This window comes from Mangifera indica, unplaced genomic scaffold (genome assembly GCF_011075055.1).
Source record: "Mangifera indica cultivar Alphonso unplaced genomic scaffold, CATAS_Mindica_2.1 Un_0008, whole genome shotgun sequence".
Taxonomy (NCBI): Eukaryota; Viridiplantae; Streptophyta; class Magnoliopsida; order Sapindales; family Anacardiaceae; genus Mangifera; species Mangifera indica.
The window spans coordinates 245344-259487 of record NW_025401100.1 but is presented as its reverse complement, the minus strand read 5'-3'; the positions used below and the strand labels follow the sequence as shown (position 1 = coordinate 259487).

The window sequence follows — 14144 nt, the reverse complement described above, 5'->3', positions numbered from 1 at the left end:
ATTCATCTAATCTAATAAAAATAATCAAATTACTTAAAAATAATTAAATTATCAAAAAATATCTTAAATTTTAGGCAAACTTAATTCTATTAATTTTGATTAATTCATCTAATTTTAACCAAGTTTAATCCAGTTAATGAATAAACTATTTTTTTATACTAATTAAATTAGACTTAAAATCAATTTCTTATTCAACCAATTGAACTGATTGATCCAATCTAGTTTAAAAAAGAGTGTCAAAATACGCAAATGTTCAAACTACTGCAAAGAATTCCACATATATGGTCCCAGAGAAGGAAATTAGCTGTATTGACCAAATGTCAAAGTCTTCCGACAAAATGATTTGTCTTTAATATTTATTCCAGAGTGTAAATCGTATTGAGAGTTCGCCGCACTCTACAAACTCCTACTAATTCCACAGTATAAATAGGAGGGAATTTGTGTATTAACAGCACAACATCAAAAAAGAAACAGACATGGGCAAATTAAGCTCTAAAAAAGTACTTACCATTCTCTTCCTTGTCCAGTTCTCATGTGTTGTTGCTTCTACCACTTCTACTGAAGAGGCAAATGCTCTCCTAAGATGGAAAGCTAGCTTTACAAACCAAACACAATCTCGGTTAACTTCTTGGACGCTGCTTTCTCCTAATGCCGCCAAATCCAAGCCACTCACAACCCCATGTTCTTGGCTTGGAATTTCATGCAATTTAGCTGGAAGTGTCATCAAAATAAACCTTACCAGTTTCGGTTTAAATGGTACGCTATATGAGTTTTCAGCCTCCTCTTTCCCTCATCTTAAATATGTTGATCTTACAATAAATTCACTCTCTGGTGTTATTCCATCTCAGATTGGTAACCTGTCAAAGCTCATTTATCTTGATCTATCCTTTAATCAATTCTCTGGAAAAATCCCACCTGAAATTGGTCTCCTGACAGATCTTCAGGTCCTGCACCTTGTTGAAAACCAATTGAATGGCTCAATTCCATCCGAAATTGGTCAGTGTCGATCTCTTAACGAGCTTGCCTTGTCTAGCAACAGTCTAGACGGTCAAATTCCTGCTTCTCTTGGTAATCTGAACAACCTGGTTAGGTTATATCTCTTCAATAATTCGTTTTCAGGTTTCATTCCTATAGAAATGGAAAATTTAACCAATTTGGTGGAACTTTACATGGATACCAACCGTCTTACAGGCCTCATTCCTTCCGGTTTTGGAAATTTTACAAAGCTTATTGTGTTGCATGCCTTTCACAATCAACTTTCCGGTCTCATTCCTGAAGAATTAGGAAATTTGATGTGTCTTGCACATCTAAGCCTTCACACTAATAATCTTTCTGGCTCTATTCCAGCATCACTGGGTGGGTTGACAAACCTCACCTTACTTCATCTCTATGGAAATCAGCTTTCTGGTCCCATTCCTAAAGACCTTGGAAACTTGAAATCTCTCACAGATCTACGGTTGAGTGTAAACCAATTAAATGGCTCACTTCCTACTTCTTTTGGCAATCTAATTAATTTAGAAATATTATATCTTTGCCAAAACCAACTTTCTGGATCCATTCCTCAAGAAATAGGGAATCTCATGAAATTGTCAGTACTGCAACTACATACAAACCAGTTTATTGGTCCTTTGCCCAACATTTGCCAAGGTGGTTCACTCACAAACTTTTCTGCAAGCAATAATAATCTCACAGGTAACATCCCCAAGGGCTTGAAAACATGCATAAGCTTGGTGAGAGTCCATCTTGAAGTCAACCAACTCACCGGAAATTTAGCCACAGAGTTTGGTATCTATCCAAACCTGAGCTTCATAGACATGAGTCATAACAAATTCCATGGTGAAATATCATCTAAATGGGGAAGCTGTCCCAATTTAACTACCCTACATGCGGCGAGGAACAATATCACCGGAACCATACCACCAGAGATTGGAAATGTAGCTCAGCTACATTCACTTGATCTTTCTTCCAACAATTTAGTTGGGAAGATTCCAAAGACATTGGGAAAGTTGACTACTCTTATTAAGATCAACCTCAGTGACAATCAACTTTTCGGTGTCATGCCTCCAGAAATTGGGCTACTGACTAATCTTGAGTCTTTGGACCTATCCTCAAACAAATTAAGCCAGGCAATACCGGAAGATCTAGGAAACTTGGTCAAGCTGCACTATCTGAATTTGAGCAACAACAAATTTAGCCAAGAAATTCCAGCTCAGTTCAAGAAGTTATTTCACTTGTCTCAGTTAGATTTGAGTCATAATTCTCTCGGAGGAGAGATACCATCACAAATGAGCCATTTGGAGAGCTTGGAGCAGCTAAATCTCTCCCATAATTCTCTTACCGGTTCCATTCCGAACAGTTTTGAGGAAATGAGGGGCCTGTTGTATGGTGACGTATCCTACAATCAGTTGAAGGGCCCTATTCCTAAGAGCAAAGCATTTCAAGATGCTGATATGTTACAAGGGAACAAGGGATTGTGCGGTAATGTTCAGGGATTCCCACCATGCACATCTCCTGTCACTTACAAACATAGAAATGGAAAGGTCAAAAAATTGGTGTTTTCAGTTATATTCCCTCTTTTGGGAGTTCTTTTGCTTGCACTCGGGGTTTACTTAATTTTTCAGAAAAGAAGGAAAAACAAATCTGTAACACCCCAAAACTATAATAAAACATATGATTTCAAAAGACTTCATAAATCCCTTAAATAAAGTCAAATCTTGAATACAAAGTTTTTCAACCACAAAAAAACATGAAAAACAAAAATCTTTCAAACAAAACATACAATCAAATAGTTACTAAACTAATTTAATATTTTTTTTTTTTTCTCTTAGCCAATCTTCCCAGCTAACTTCTTTTATTCTTTATTCCCCAAAGCTAAACAGAAACTCACACTTTATGACATCTTTAATCTGCAAAAATGTTAATGACGAGGGGTAAGCCGTCAACTCAGTAAGCAGAAGCTAAACGTTATATATGCATACTTAAACATTTAATTTAAACATTAATAAAGAAAATCAAATAAAAGAAGGTCAAACAGAAAACCAAGTGCTTACACATATAAAACCACAAATAAATAAATAAATAAATAAATTATTTCAGAACCTTTCAAACTATCAAACTTAAGTCAAAATTTATTTTAAACTCTTGTCACGTAGTGTCACCTGTACTCCCGGTGACCCGGCCAAAATTTCAGAATCAAATGTCACCTGTAATCCCGGTGACCCGGCCAGAATTTCAGAAATGTGCACAACAGAACAAATAATCCAGCTGGACCAAACTTATAGTTTCAGAGTTCAGAGCAGATATTCAGAGACTACGGACAATGAGTCAAAACCGTATATATATAAACAAAATTTCAAATCATAAATGTACCATAAATAATTTTATTGAATCAATGTCTGAGTAATTAAAATTTAAGTGGAACAAAAAGTATACGAAAATATTTTATAACTTGCAAAAGTCATTTGATACAAACAGAATGAAATATCATTTATATAACTTACAACCCATGTATGCGAACAAAACAATTATATATATAAATCAAAGAAACATATATATATATATTATATAAACAAAGCATTTGTAGAAATTCTTTGGGTTTGATAGAAGACGTTTATAAAAATATTATATAGCTTGCGAAAACCAAATTTTTCAGATTTAAGTATCATTTCCAAACATATAACATTTTTATGCATACAAAAAGAATAGTTTCTACTTACCTTGACTACCAGCAAAAGTCTACACAAACCCTTATACGATCCAAGCTATCACGTACAACCTATTCGGATCCTAGCCAAAACCAATGAATTCAAATTGTAATAATACTCTTAGTAATATCCTTAAATCCCACTGAAAATCCTCAATTCCAAAACTAATTTTACAAATTCTAAGAGTGTCTAAGGTGAATAATCCTAGACTTAACTAACACATATTTATACTGTATAACCTTCGTTCTATGAATTTTATAAATTTTTACACAAATTAAAACGTTACAAAACTTTGCAAAAACAAAGAAGACATATAGATGGTTTACCCAAAAATTATTCAGCTAAAAAAAATAAATATAAACTTCTAAAAAAAATTACTTCCGTCCACAGCTCCTAATCACAACAACAGTTTTCAAGTTTGACAGTTCATGCTTCCAGCAATTTTATAAAATTCTGTATAACTCGAAAATTCACGAAATTTTGCAAATATAAACTTAACATATTGACGTTTTTATCAAAAAAATATGAACCCAAAATATTTTAAAAGTCATGCAAAACGAAATTTTTATCACAAACCATTAACACTGTCAAAAATATTCCAGATTGAACATATACACTTATAATAATTTTAGTAGATAACATAAAATTTACAAAATTTTGAAAACTTCCAGAATTAAACTATATATGCTAATTTACTTATAAAAAAATTATTCAAGTCAAAATCAATTCAAAAAGAAACTGAAAATTATATTTCTTTACTAGTCACAAATTCTGTCAAATAAATTTCAGGTTTAACACTCAATACTTTAACAATTTTAATAAATTGTATTAAATAGATAAAATTATGAAAATTTTCAGAACATAACTAGACATATTGATTTATGTTAAAAAAATATTTAAATTGAAAACGATGAAAAAAATATATATAAAAATAAATAAATCTTTTACCAAATTAAGATATCAACAAATTGCTAAAAAATTGTATTATTATTATTTTTTTCTTTCTTTTCATAAAACGAAATTAATATATAAAATAAAAATAGAATTAAAGGTACATAATTTTCTTTTGTTTTTAGTAAATTTACAAACTAATATAAAACTATCATGAAAGAAGCAATTTACAATACAAAATTGAGTCGAATCCTAAAAGAAACCCTAATCTTCAAATCATAAAACACCTATATATCAAAATAATAAAATATTGAGACATACCTTAATGAAATAAAACAACACTATTTCCTTGCTTTAGTCTCCTACTCACAATTCTTCTCTTCCTAAAATCATTACTCCAAACTTTGCTCTTTGTTTTGAAAATAAGAAAATCCTCTCTCTCCCTTTATTAATAATGATTTTATTTTTCTTTAAAGAAAAATAAGTTTTGAAATAAATCCACATTTATCACCAATAAAATATCTCATCTCTTAATGGAAAGATTTAACTATTATCTAGATTTTACCTAATAAAATATTTTTAAAAAATTAAACTCACCTTATCCCCTAAAATTTAAATTTTATCCTATTTAAAATAATAATAATAATAATAATAATTATGATAATAATAATACTAATGATAATAATAATTAAAAGGTGAATATTACAATTCTCCCCCCTAAAAAAAAATTTCGTCCTCGAAATTAGTACATACCTAAAGCTTCAAAAAGTTGAGGATACTTCTCCTTTATTTCAGCCTCTTGCTCCCACGTGGCCTCTTCTAACGAGTGATTTCTCCAACGCACCTTTACCAATGGAATAACTCTATTCCTTAGAAATTGCTCTTTTCTATCAATGACTTCTAAGGCTTGCTCTTCATATGACAAATCTTCAGAGATTTGGATTGGCTGATAGTCTAAAACATGGGATGGGTCCGCCAAATATTTCCTTAATGCCGAAACATGAAATACATTGTGAAGCCTTGAGAGACTTGGTGGTAAGGCCACACGGTATGCAACTGCACCAATCCTCTCTAAAATTTCGAATGGCCCTATAAACCTAGGGCTTAGCTTCCCTCTCTTTCCAAACCGAAAAACTCCTTTCCAAGGTGACACTTTCAGAAAAACAAAATCTCCAACCTCAAATTCCAACTCTCGTCTACGATGATCAGCATAACTCTTTTGTCTACTTTGAGCTGTGTGAAGCCTTTCTCTAATCAACTTAATTTTATCAGATGTAATCTGAACGAGCTCTGGTCCTAGCAACTTCCTTTCTCCAACTTCTTCCCAACAAATAGGTGATCTACACTTCCGACCATACAAAGCTTCATAAGGAGCCATACCAATACTAGAGTGGAAACTGTTATTATAAGCAAACTCTATTAGGGGTAAATGGTCTTCCCAAGAACCACCCAAGTCTAGCATACATGCTCTCAACATATCTTCAAGGGTTTGGATAGTCCTTTCAGATTGACCATCAGTTTGAGGATGGAAAGCAGTGCTAAAACTAAGTTTTGTCCCAAGATTTTGGTGCAAACTTACCCAAAATTTAGAGGTGAAACGTGCATCTCTATCCGACACAATAGATTGAGGAACTCCATGCAATCTCACAATCTCTCGAATAAATAAGTCAGCCAACTGAAACATATTATAGGTGATTTTCACTGCCAAGAAATGTGCTGATTTAGTCAAACGATCAACCACCACCCATATAGAATCAAATCCCCTTTTTGAACGAGGCAAACCACTCACAAAATCCATAGTAATATGGTCCCATTTCCATTCAGGAATAGGCAAAGGCTGTAGAGGTCCCCCAGGTCTTTGATGTTCAATCTTTACTTGTTGGCATACCAAACATTTAGAGACATAATCAGCAATATCATTCTTCATGTTTCTCCACCAAAAGTTATTTCTCAAATCACGATACATTTTAGTACCCCCTGGATGAACGCTATAAGCAGATTCATGAGCTTCACTCAAAATTTCCTTTTTCAAATTATTATTATTAGGAACACAAATTCGTTTCCCAAACCTTAAAATATCATCGTCAGACAATCCAAATTCCAACTTATTTCCTTTCTTTACTTCATTTACAATTTCCAATAATAACGGATCCTCCTTCTGAGCCATTTTAATTCTTTCAATTAACATTGGTTGAACCTTTATGTTTGCCAGAAAACCACTATGGCCAGGTAATACCACCATGACTTCATATTTCCTCAAATCATCCAATATATGTTTCTGAGTACAAATTAAATTTGCTATACCCCCAAATGATTTTCTACTAAGAGCATCAGCTACCACATTAGCCTTCCCTGGATGATAATGAATACGACAATCATAATCCTTCACAAGTTCTAACCATCTCCTTTGCCTCAAATTTAACTCTTTTTGGGTAAATAAATACTTCAAGCTTTTATGATCAGTGAAAATCTCACAAGTTTCCCCATAGAGGTAATGCCTCCAGATCTTTAAAGCAAAAACCACAGCTGCCAACTCCAGATCATGAGTAGGATAATTTCGTTCATAATTTTTCAGTTGCCTAGAAGCATAAGCCACCACCTTACCATGTTGCATCAACACACATCCCAAACCTTTCTTAGATGCATTACTATAAATGATAAAACCACCACCACTTGAAGGAACCGTTAGCACCGGTGCAGAAACCAATCTTTGTTTTAACTCTTGAAAACTCTTCTCACACTCCTCATCCCAATGAAATTTGACATCTTTTCTTGTCAGCTGAGTCAAAGGTGATGCAAGACTAGAAAATCCTTCCACAAATCGCCTATAATAACCAGCTAACCCCAAAAAACTTCTAACTTCTGTAACATTAGCAGGTCGTTGCCAATTCACCACAGCTTCAATCTTAGAAGGGTCAACACTAATTCCATCCTTAGTTACCACATGTCCCAAAAACACCACCTTGTCTATCCAGAACTCACACTTTTTAAATTTTGCATAAAGCTTTTTCTCTCGAAGGGTTTGTAAAACAATCCTTAAATGTTCTTCATGTTCCTCCTCACTCTTAGAGAAAACCAATATATCATCTATAAACACAATAACAAATTGATCCAAATAATTTTGAAATACTCTATTCATCAAGTCCATAAAAGCTGCTGGAGCATTAGTTAACCCGAAAGGCATGACTAAAAATTCATAATGCCCATAACGAGTACGGAAAGCTGTCTTTGGCACATCATCAGGCTTAATCTTCAATTGATGGTACCCTGATCGTAAGTCAATCTTTGAAAACACTGCTGCACCTTGCAATTGATCAAATAGGTCGTCAATCCTAGGAAGAGGATACTTATTTTTAATGGTGACCAAGTTCAGCTGACGATAGTCAATGCATAATCTCATAGACCCATCTTTTTTCTTCACAAATAATACAGGAGCACCCCAAGGTGAAACACTAGGACGGATGAGTCTTTTATCCAATAACTCTTGCAATTGAACCTTCAACTCTTTTAACTCTAAAGGTGCCATCCTATATGGAGCCTTAGAAATTGGAGCAGTCCCAGGTAACAAATCAATTGCAAATTCAATCTCTCTATCAGGAGGTAAGCCTGGTAAGTCTTCTGGAAATACATCTGAAAAATCTCTAACTATCAGAATATCCTCAAGTCTCGCCTCTTTATCCTTATCAACTGTAACACAAGCCACAAATCCCCCACTTCCTTTATTTACTAAGTTTCTAACTCTAACTGCCGAAATCAACCCACTATAGGAACTTTGTGCCCCTTGAAATCGAAAAGCTTCATCTTCTGATATATGAAAAATAACCTCCTTGGAAAAACAATTAATACTAGCATGATACTTTGCTAACCAATTCATCCCTAGAATAACATCAAAGTCATACATCTCTAAGGGTAAAAGATCTACAAGAAATTTTCTACCCCCAAGGCAAATTTCACAAGACTTATAAACACAATCAATCCACACACAATCACCTAGAGGAGTAGCGATTGATAAAGGGTATTTTAGTGGCTCAGGGGATTTCTCACAATGACAAGTAAAAGCACATGATACAAAAGAATGAGTTGCACCAGAGTCAAATAAAGCTTTAGCTTCCTTAGAAAATAGAGATAATATACCTGCCACCACATCGTTGGAAGCCTCAACATCTTGATTAGTCATGGCAAATACTCGTCCTTGAGTCTTTGGCTTCTTGTTTTGACCTTCAACATTTTGAGTGCTAAAAACACCACGCTTCTTTGGGCAGTCTCTGACTAAATGCCCTATCTGTCCACAGTTAAAACAAGCTCCAGTCTTTCTGTGACATTCTCCAGAATGTGCCCTACCACAAAAACTACAAAGTGATGCTACATTATTCTGAAGAGATCCCCCTCCCATAGGCTTTTGAAATGAACCACCCAAAATTCGAGGTTGAAAAGAACCAATTTGCTTGCTTGAACCACCACTGCGATTACCACCAGGCTTAAACTGCTTACTCCGTTTGTCTCGAGCATTCTGAGACTCAGCTAAATATCTCTCTGCTATCATTGCCCGCTCAACCATATCAGCATAAGTATTCAACTTTAGAATAGACAATCGACTCTTGATAGCTGGTCTTAAACCCTCAAAGAAACGTCGACAACGACTACCTTCATCCTTTATAAGTCCTATTGCAAAACGAGATAGAGTAGTAAACTTTTCTTCATACTCAGCCACAGATTTGTCACCCTGAATTAGACTAAGAAAATCAGCCTCCATCTTAAAACGCACATGATCAGGAAAGTATTTCTCATTGAAAACCTCTTCAAACCTACTCCAAGTAATAGGGGCTACACCCAATTGATTCCTTAAAAGACGTGAAGTAGCCTCCCACCAATGATCAGCCTCACCTTGAAGCATAAATGTAGCAAAGACAACCTTTTGATTATCACTACACCCCATAGCTGTGAATATCTTTTGCATTTGCTTCAACCAAGCTTCAGCTACCATAGGATCTGTGGTCCCTTTGAAGACAGGAGGTCCTAACTTCTTAAATTGCTCCAACGTTGCACCACCAGCATTAACATCTTGTTCTTCGTTCCTCACATCCTGCCTTGCGGGGGCTTGACCATTTGCTAATTGCTCTAAGACTCGAGCTTGACTTTCTAGAAATTTATTCATCGCATACAACATCGGGTTGCTTTCTTGAGCAAGTTGACGAAGGGTAATGTTGTCATTATCTTGATTGTCATCTCTCGAAGCTGAAGGGTCTTGCCTTGTAGCAGATTTACGTGGTGGCATCTTAATGACAATAACAAAATTAGCAAAACTTTAGTGTAAACTAAAAATATAAGCCTATATATATACTAAATTTATCTAAAGATAATCATATAACATGATTTTATTGCTAAATCATATTACCACAACACAAATTAAAATCATCTTAAAAGTCTACAGAATCTTAAACCTAAAGCTCTGATACCACAACTGTAACACCCCAAAACTATAATAAAACATATGATTTCAAAAGACTTCATAAATCCCTTAAATAAAGTCAAATCTTGAATACAAAGTTTTTCAACCACAAAAAAACATGAAAAACAAAAATCTTTCAAACAAAACATACAATCAAATAGTTACTAAACTAATTTATTATTTTTTTTTTTTTCTCTTAGCCAATCTTCCCAGCTAACTTCTTTTATTCTTTATTCCCCAAAGCTAAACAGAAACTCACACTTTATGACATCTTTAATCTGCAAAAATGTTAATGACGAGGGGTAAGCCGTCAACTCAGTAAGCAGAAGCTAAACGTTATATATGCATACTTAAACATTTAATTTAAACATTAATAAAGAAAATCAAATAAAAGAAGGTCAAACAGAAAACCAAGTGCTTACACATATAAAACCACAAATAAATAAATAAATAAATAAATTATTTCAGAACCTTTCAAACTATCAAACTTAAGTCAAAATTTATTTTAAACTCTTGTCACGTAGTGTCACCTGTACTCCCGGTGACCCGGCCAAAATTTCAGAATCAAATGTCACCTGTAATCCCGGTGACCCGGCCAGAATTTCAGAAATGTGCACAACAGAACAAATAATCCAGCTGGACCAAACTTATAGTTTCAGAGTTCAGAGCAGATATTCAGAGACTACGGACAATGAGTCAAAACCGTATATATATAAACAAAATTTCAAATCATAAATGTACCATAAATAATTTTATTGAATCAATGTCTGAGTAATTAAAATTTAAGTGGAACAAAAAGTATACGAAAATATTTTATAACTTGCAAAAGTCATTTGATACAAACAGAATGAAATATCATTTATATAACTTACAACCCATGTATGCGAACAAAACAATTATATATATAAATCAAAGAAACATATATATATATATTATATAAACAAAGCATTTGTAGAAATTCTTTGGGTTTGATAGAAGACGTTTATAAAAATATTATATAGCTTGCGAAAACCAAATTTTTCAGATTTAAGTATCATTTCCAAACATATAACATTTTTATGTATACAAAAAGAATAGTTTCTACTTACCTTGACTACCAGCAAAAGTCTACACAAACCCTTATACGATCCAAGCTATCACGTACAACCTATTCGGATCCTAGCCAAAACCAATGAATTCAAATTGTAATAATACTCTTAGTAATATCCTTAAATCCCACTGAAAATCCTCAATTCCAAAACTAATTTTACAAATTCTAAGAGTGTCTAAGGTGAATAATCCTAGACTTAACTAACACATATTTATACTGTATAACCTTCGTTCTATGAATTTTATAAATTTTTACACAAATTAAAACGTTACAAAACTTTGCAAAGACAAAGAAGACATATAGATGGTTTACCCAAAAATTATTCAGCTAAAAAAAATAAATATAAACTTCTAAAAAAAATTACTTCCGTCCACAGCTCCTAATCACAACAACAGTTTTCAAGTTTGACAGTTCATGCTTCCAGCAATTTTATAAAATTCTGTATAACTCGAAAATTCACGAAATTTTGCAAATATAAACTTAACATATTGACGTTTTTATCAAAAAAATATGAACCCAAAATATTTTAAAAGTCATGCAAAACGAAATTTTTATCACAAACCATTAACACTGTCAAAAATATTCCAGATTGAACATATACACTTATAATAATTTTAGTAGATAACATAAAATTTACAAAATTTTGAAAACTTCCAGAATTAAACTATATATGCTAATTTACTTATAAAAAAATTATTCAAGTCAAAATCAATTCAAAAAGAAACTGAAAATTATATTTCTTTACTAGTCACAAATTCTGTCAAATAAATTTCAGGTTTAACACTCAATACTTTAACAATTTTAATAAATTGTATTAAATAGATAAAATTATGAAAATTTTCAGAACATAACTAGACATATTGATTTATGTTAAAAAAATATTTAAATTGAAAACGATGAAAAAAATATATATAAAAATAAATAAATCTTTTACCAAATTAAGATATCAACAAATTGCTAAAAAATTGTATTATTATTATTTTTTTCTTTCTTTTCATAAAACGAAATTAATATATAAAATAAAAATAGAATTAAAGGTACATAATTTTCTTTTGTTTTTAGTAAATTTACAAACTAATATAAAACTATCATGAAAGAAGCAATTTACAATGCAAAATTGAGTCGAATCCTAAAAGAAACCCTAATCTTCAAATCATAAAACACCTATATATCAAAATAATAAAATATTGAGACATACCTTAATGAAATAAAACAACACTATTTCCTTGCTTTAGTCTCCTACTCACAATTCTTCTCTTCCTAAAATCATTACTCCAAACTTTGCTCTTTGTTTTGAAAATAAGAAAATCCTCTCTCTCCCTTTATTAATAATGATTTTATTTTTCTTTAAAGAAAAATAAGTTTTGAAATAAATCCACATTTATCACCAATAAAATATCTCATCTCTTAATGGAAAGATTTAACTATTATCTAGATTTTACCTAATAAAATATTTTTAAAAAATTAAACTCACCTTATCCCCTAAAATTTAAATTTTATCCTATTTAAAAAAATAATAATAATAATAATAATTATGATAATAATAATAATACTAATGATAATAATAATTAAAAGGTGAATATTACAAAATCAGCTGAACAAAGCAGTGGGGAGGATGGCGAGCTTATCTCGGTGTCAACTGTTGGTGGAAGAATTCTGTACAAAGAAATCATGGATTCAACCAAAGCTTTTGATGCTAGGTACTGTATTGGGAAAGGAGGATACAGTAGCGTTTATAAGGCCATGCTGCCATCAGGTAGCATAGTAGCTATTAAAAAACTCCACCCGTTACCAAATGTTGAAATAACACATCAAAAGGAGTTTTTGAATTAGGTCAAGACTTTAACGGAGATACGACACCGAAACATTGTGAAGTTGTACGGCTTTTGTTCAAACAAGCAACACTCTTTTTTAGTTTATGAGTATCTTGAAAGGGGTAGTTTGGCCACAATCTTGAGCAAAGAAGAAACCGCTAAAGAATTGAATTGGTTCAAGAGGGTGAATATCGTCAGGGATGTGGCTCATGCGCTGTCTTACATGCATCATAATTGCTCTATTCCGATTGTTCATCGAGACATATCAAGCAACAACATTTTGCTTGACGAGGAATATGTGGCTCATGTTTCAGATTTTGGCACTGCTAAGCTGTTGAAGAGAGACTCATCCAATTGGACCGAACTTGCTGGCACATATGGATACATTGCACCAGGTATTATAGCTCATTCTGAATTGCGTGCCTAATTTTAATATATGACATAATGTTTGTATAATGACGATTCAGACTGAATTTTTTATAGAGCTCGCTTATACAATGGAAGTTACAGAAAAATGTGATGTGTATAGTTTTGGAGTGATAGCAATGGAAGTGATTAAAGGAAAGCATCCAGGCGATATAATCTCTGCTCTATTGTCCCATTTAACAAGTGAGAGCATGCTGGTGAAAGATATTCTGGACCAACGACTTCCACTTCCTCCTCCTGAAGTTGAGGAACAAGTGATGACCATTGTAAAGCTAGCAACTGCTTGCTTACATGTCAATCCACGATCTAGGCCATCCATGCGCATGATTTCCCAGACGTTAGATCAGTTCTAGAGCCCTTTACACTATTAAATCCGGATAAATAAATTGTATTGTAAAAGGTTAGGATCAAGTAGAGGAAATGTGAGGTAAAAGCAACTGCTTCCACACAGTAAGTGTTGCCTAATTTGTAAGGTATTTATATATTTCTTCAAGTAATAAATGCTTACAAATAAACATGGAGTTATATTATTTATTTATAGCATTGAATTCAAATCATAATGTTTGTAGAAACCACGATTCGGTAGAATTATGAATTGATTATAAACGAATTAATATTATTTATGAAACATTGTATAATATATAGTATTATAATGTAATTTAAACTAAAATCTTAATTTTATGAAATAAAAAGATATTAAATAACTAAACTAAAATTTTAATTCTATTAAATAGAAAATTAATAAATAATTAAATTAGAATCCTAATCTT

The 14144-nt window shown here is 32.6% G+C and overlaps 2 protein-coding genes across 2 annotated transcripts; both read left to right on the top strand.

Annotated features, from left to right (window-relative positions):
- The first annotated feature begins 476 nt into the window (after positions 1-476).
- LOC123205561 (MDIS1-interacting receptor like kinase 2-like) lies at positions 477-2845 on the top strand. The gene is made up of 3 exons (XM_044622550.1): positions 477-1113; positions 1258-2478; positions 2829-2845. The coding sequence occupies exons 1-3, from the start codon at positions 477-479 to the stop codon at positions 2843-2845; spliced, it is 1875 nt and encodes a 624-aa protein (XP_044478485.1).
- Positions 2846-12776: 9931 nt separating this feature from the next.
- LOC123205544 (MDIS1-interacting receptor like kinase 2-like) lies at positions 12777-13889 on the top strand. The gene is made up of 2 exons (XM_044622526.1): positions 12777-13343; positions 13432-13889. The coding sequence occupies exons 1-2, from the start codon at positions 13172-13174 to the stop codon at positions 13725-13727; spliced, it is 468 nt and encodes a 155-aa protein (XP_044478461.1). The 5' UTR covers positions 12777-13171; the 3' UTR covers positions 13728-13889.
- Positions 13890-14144: the final 255 nt, after the last annotated feature.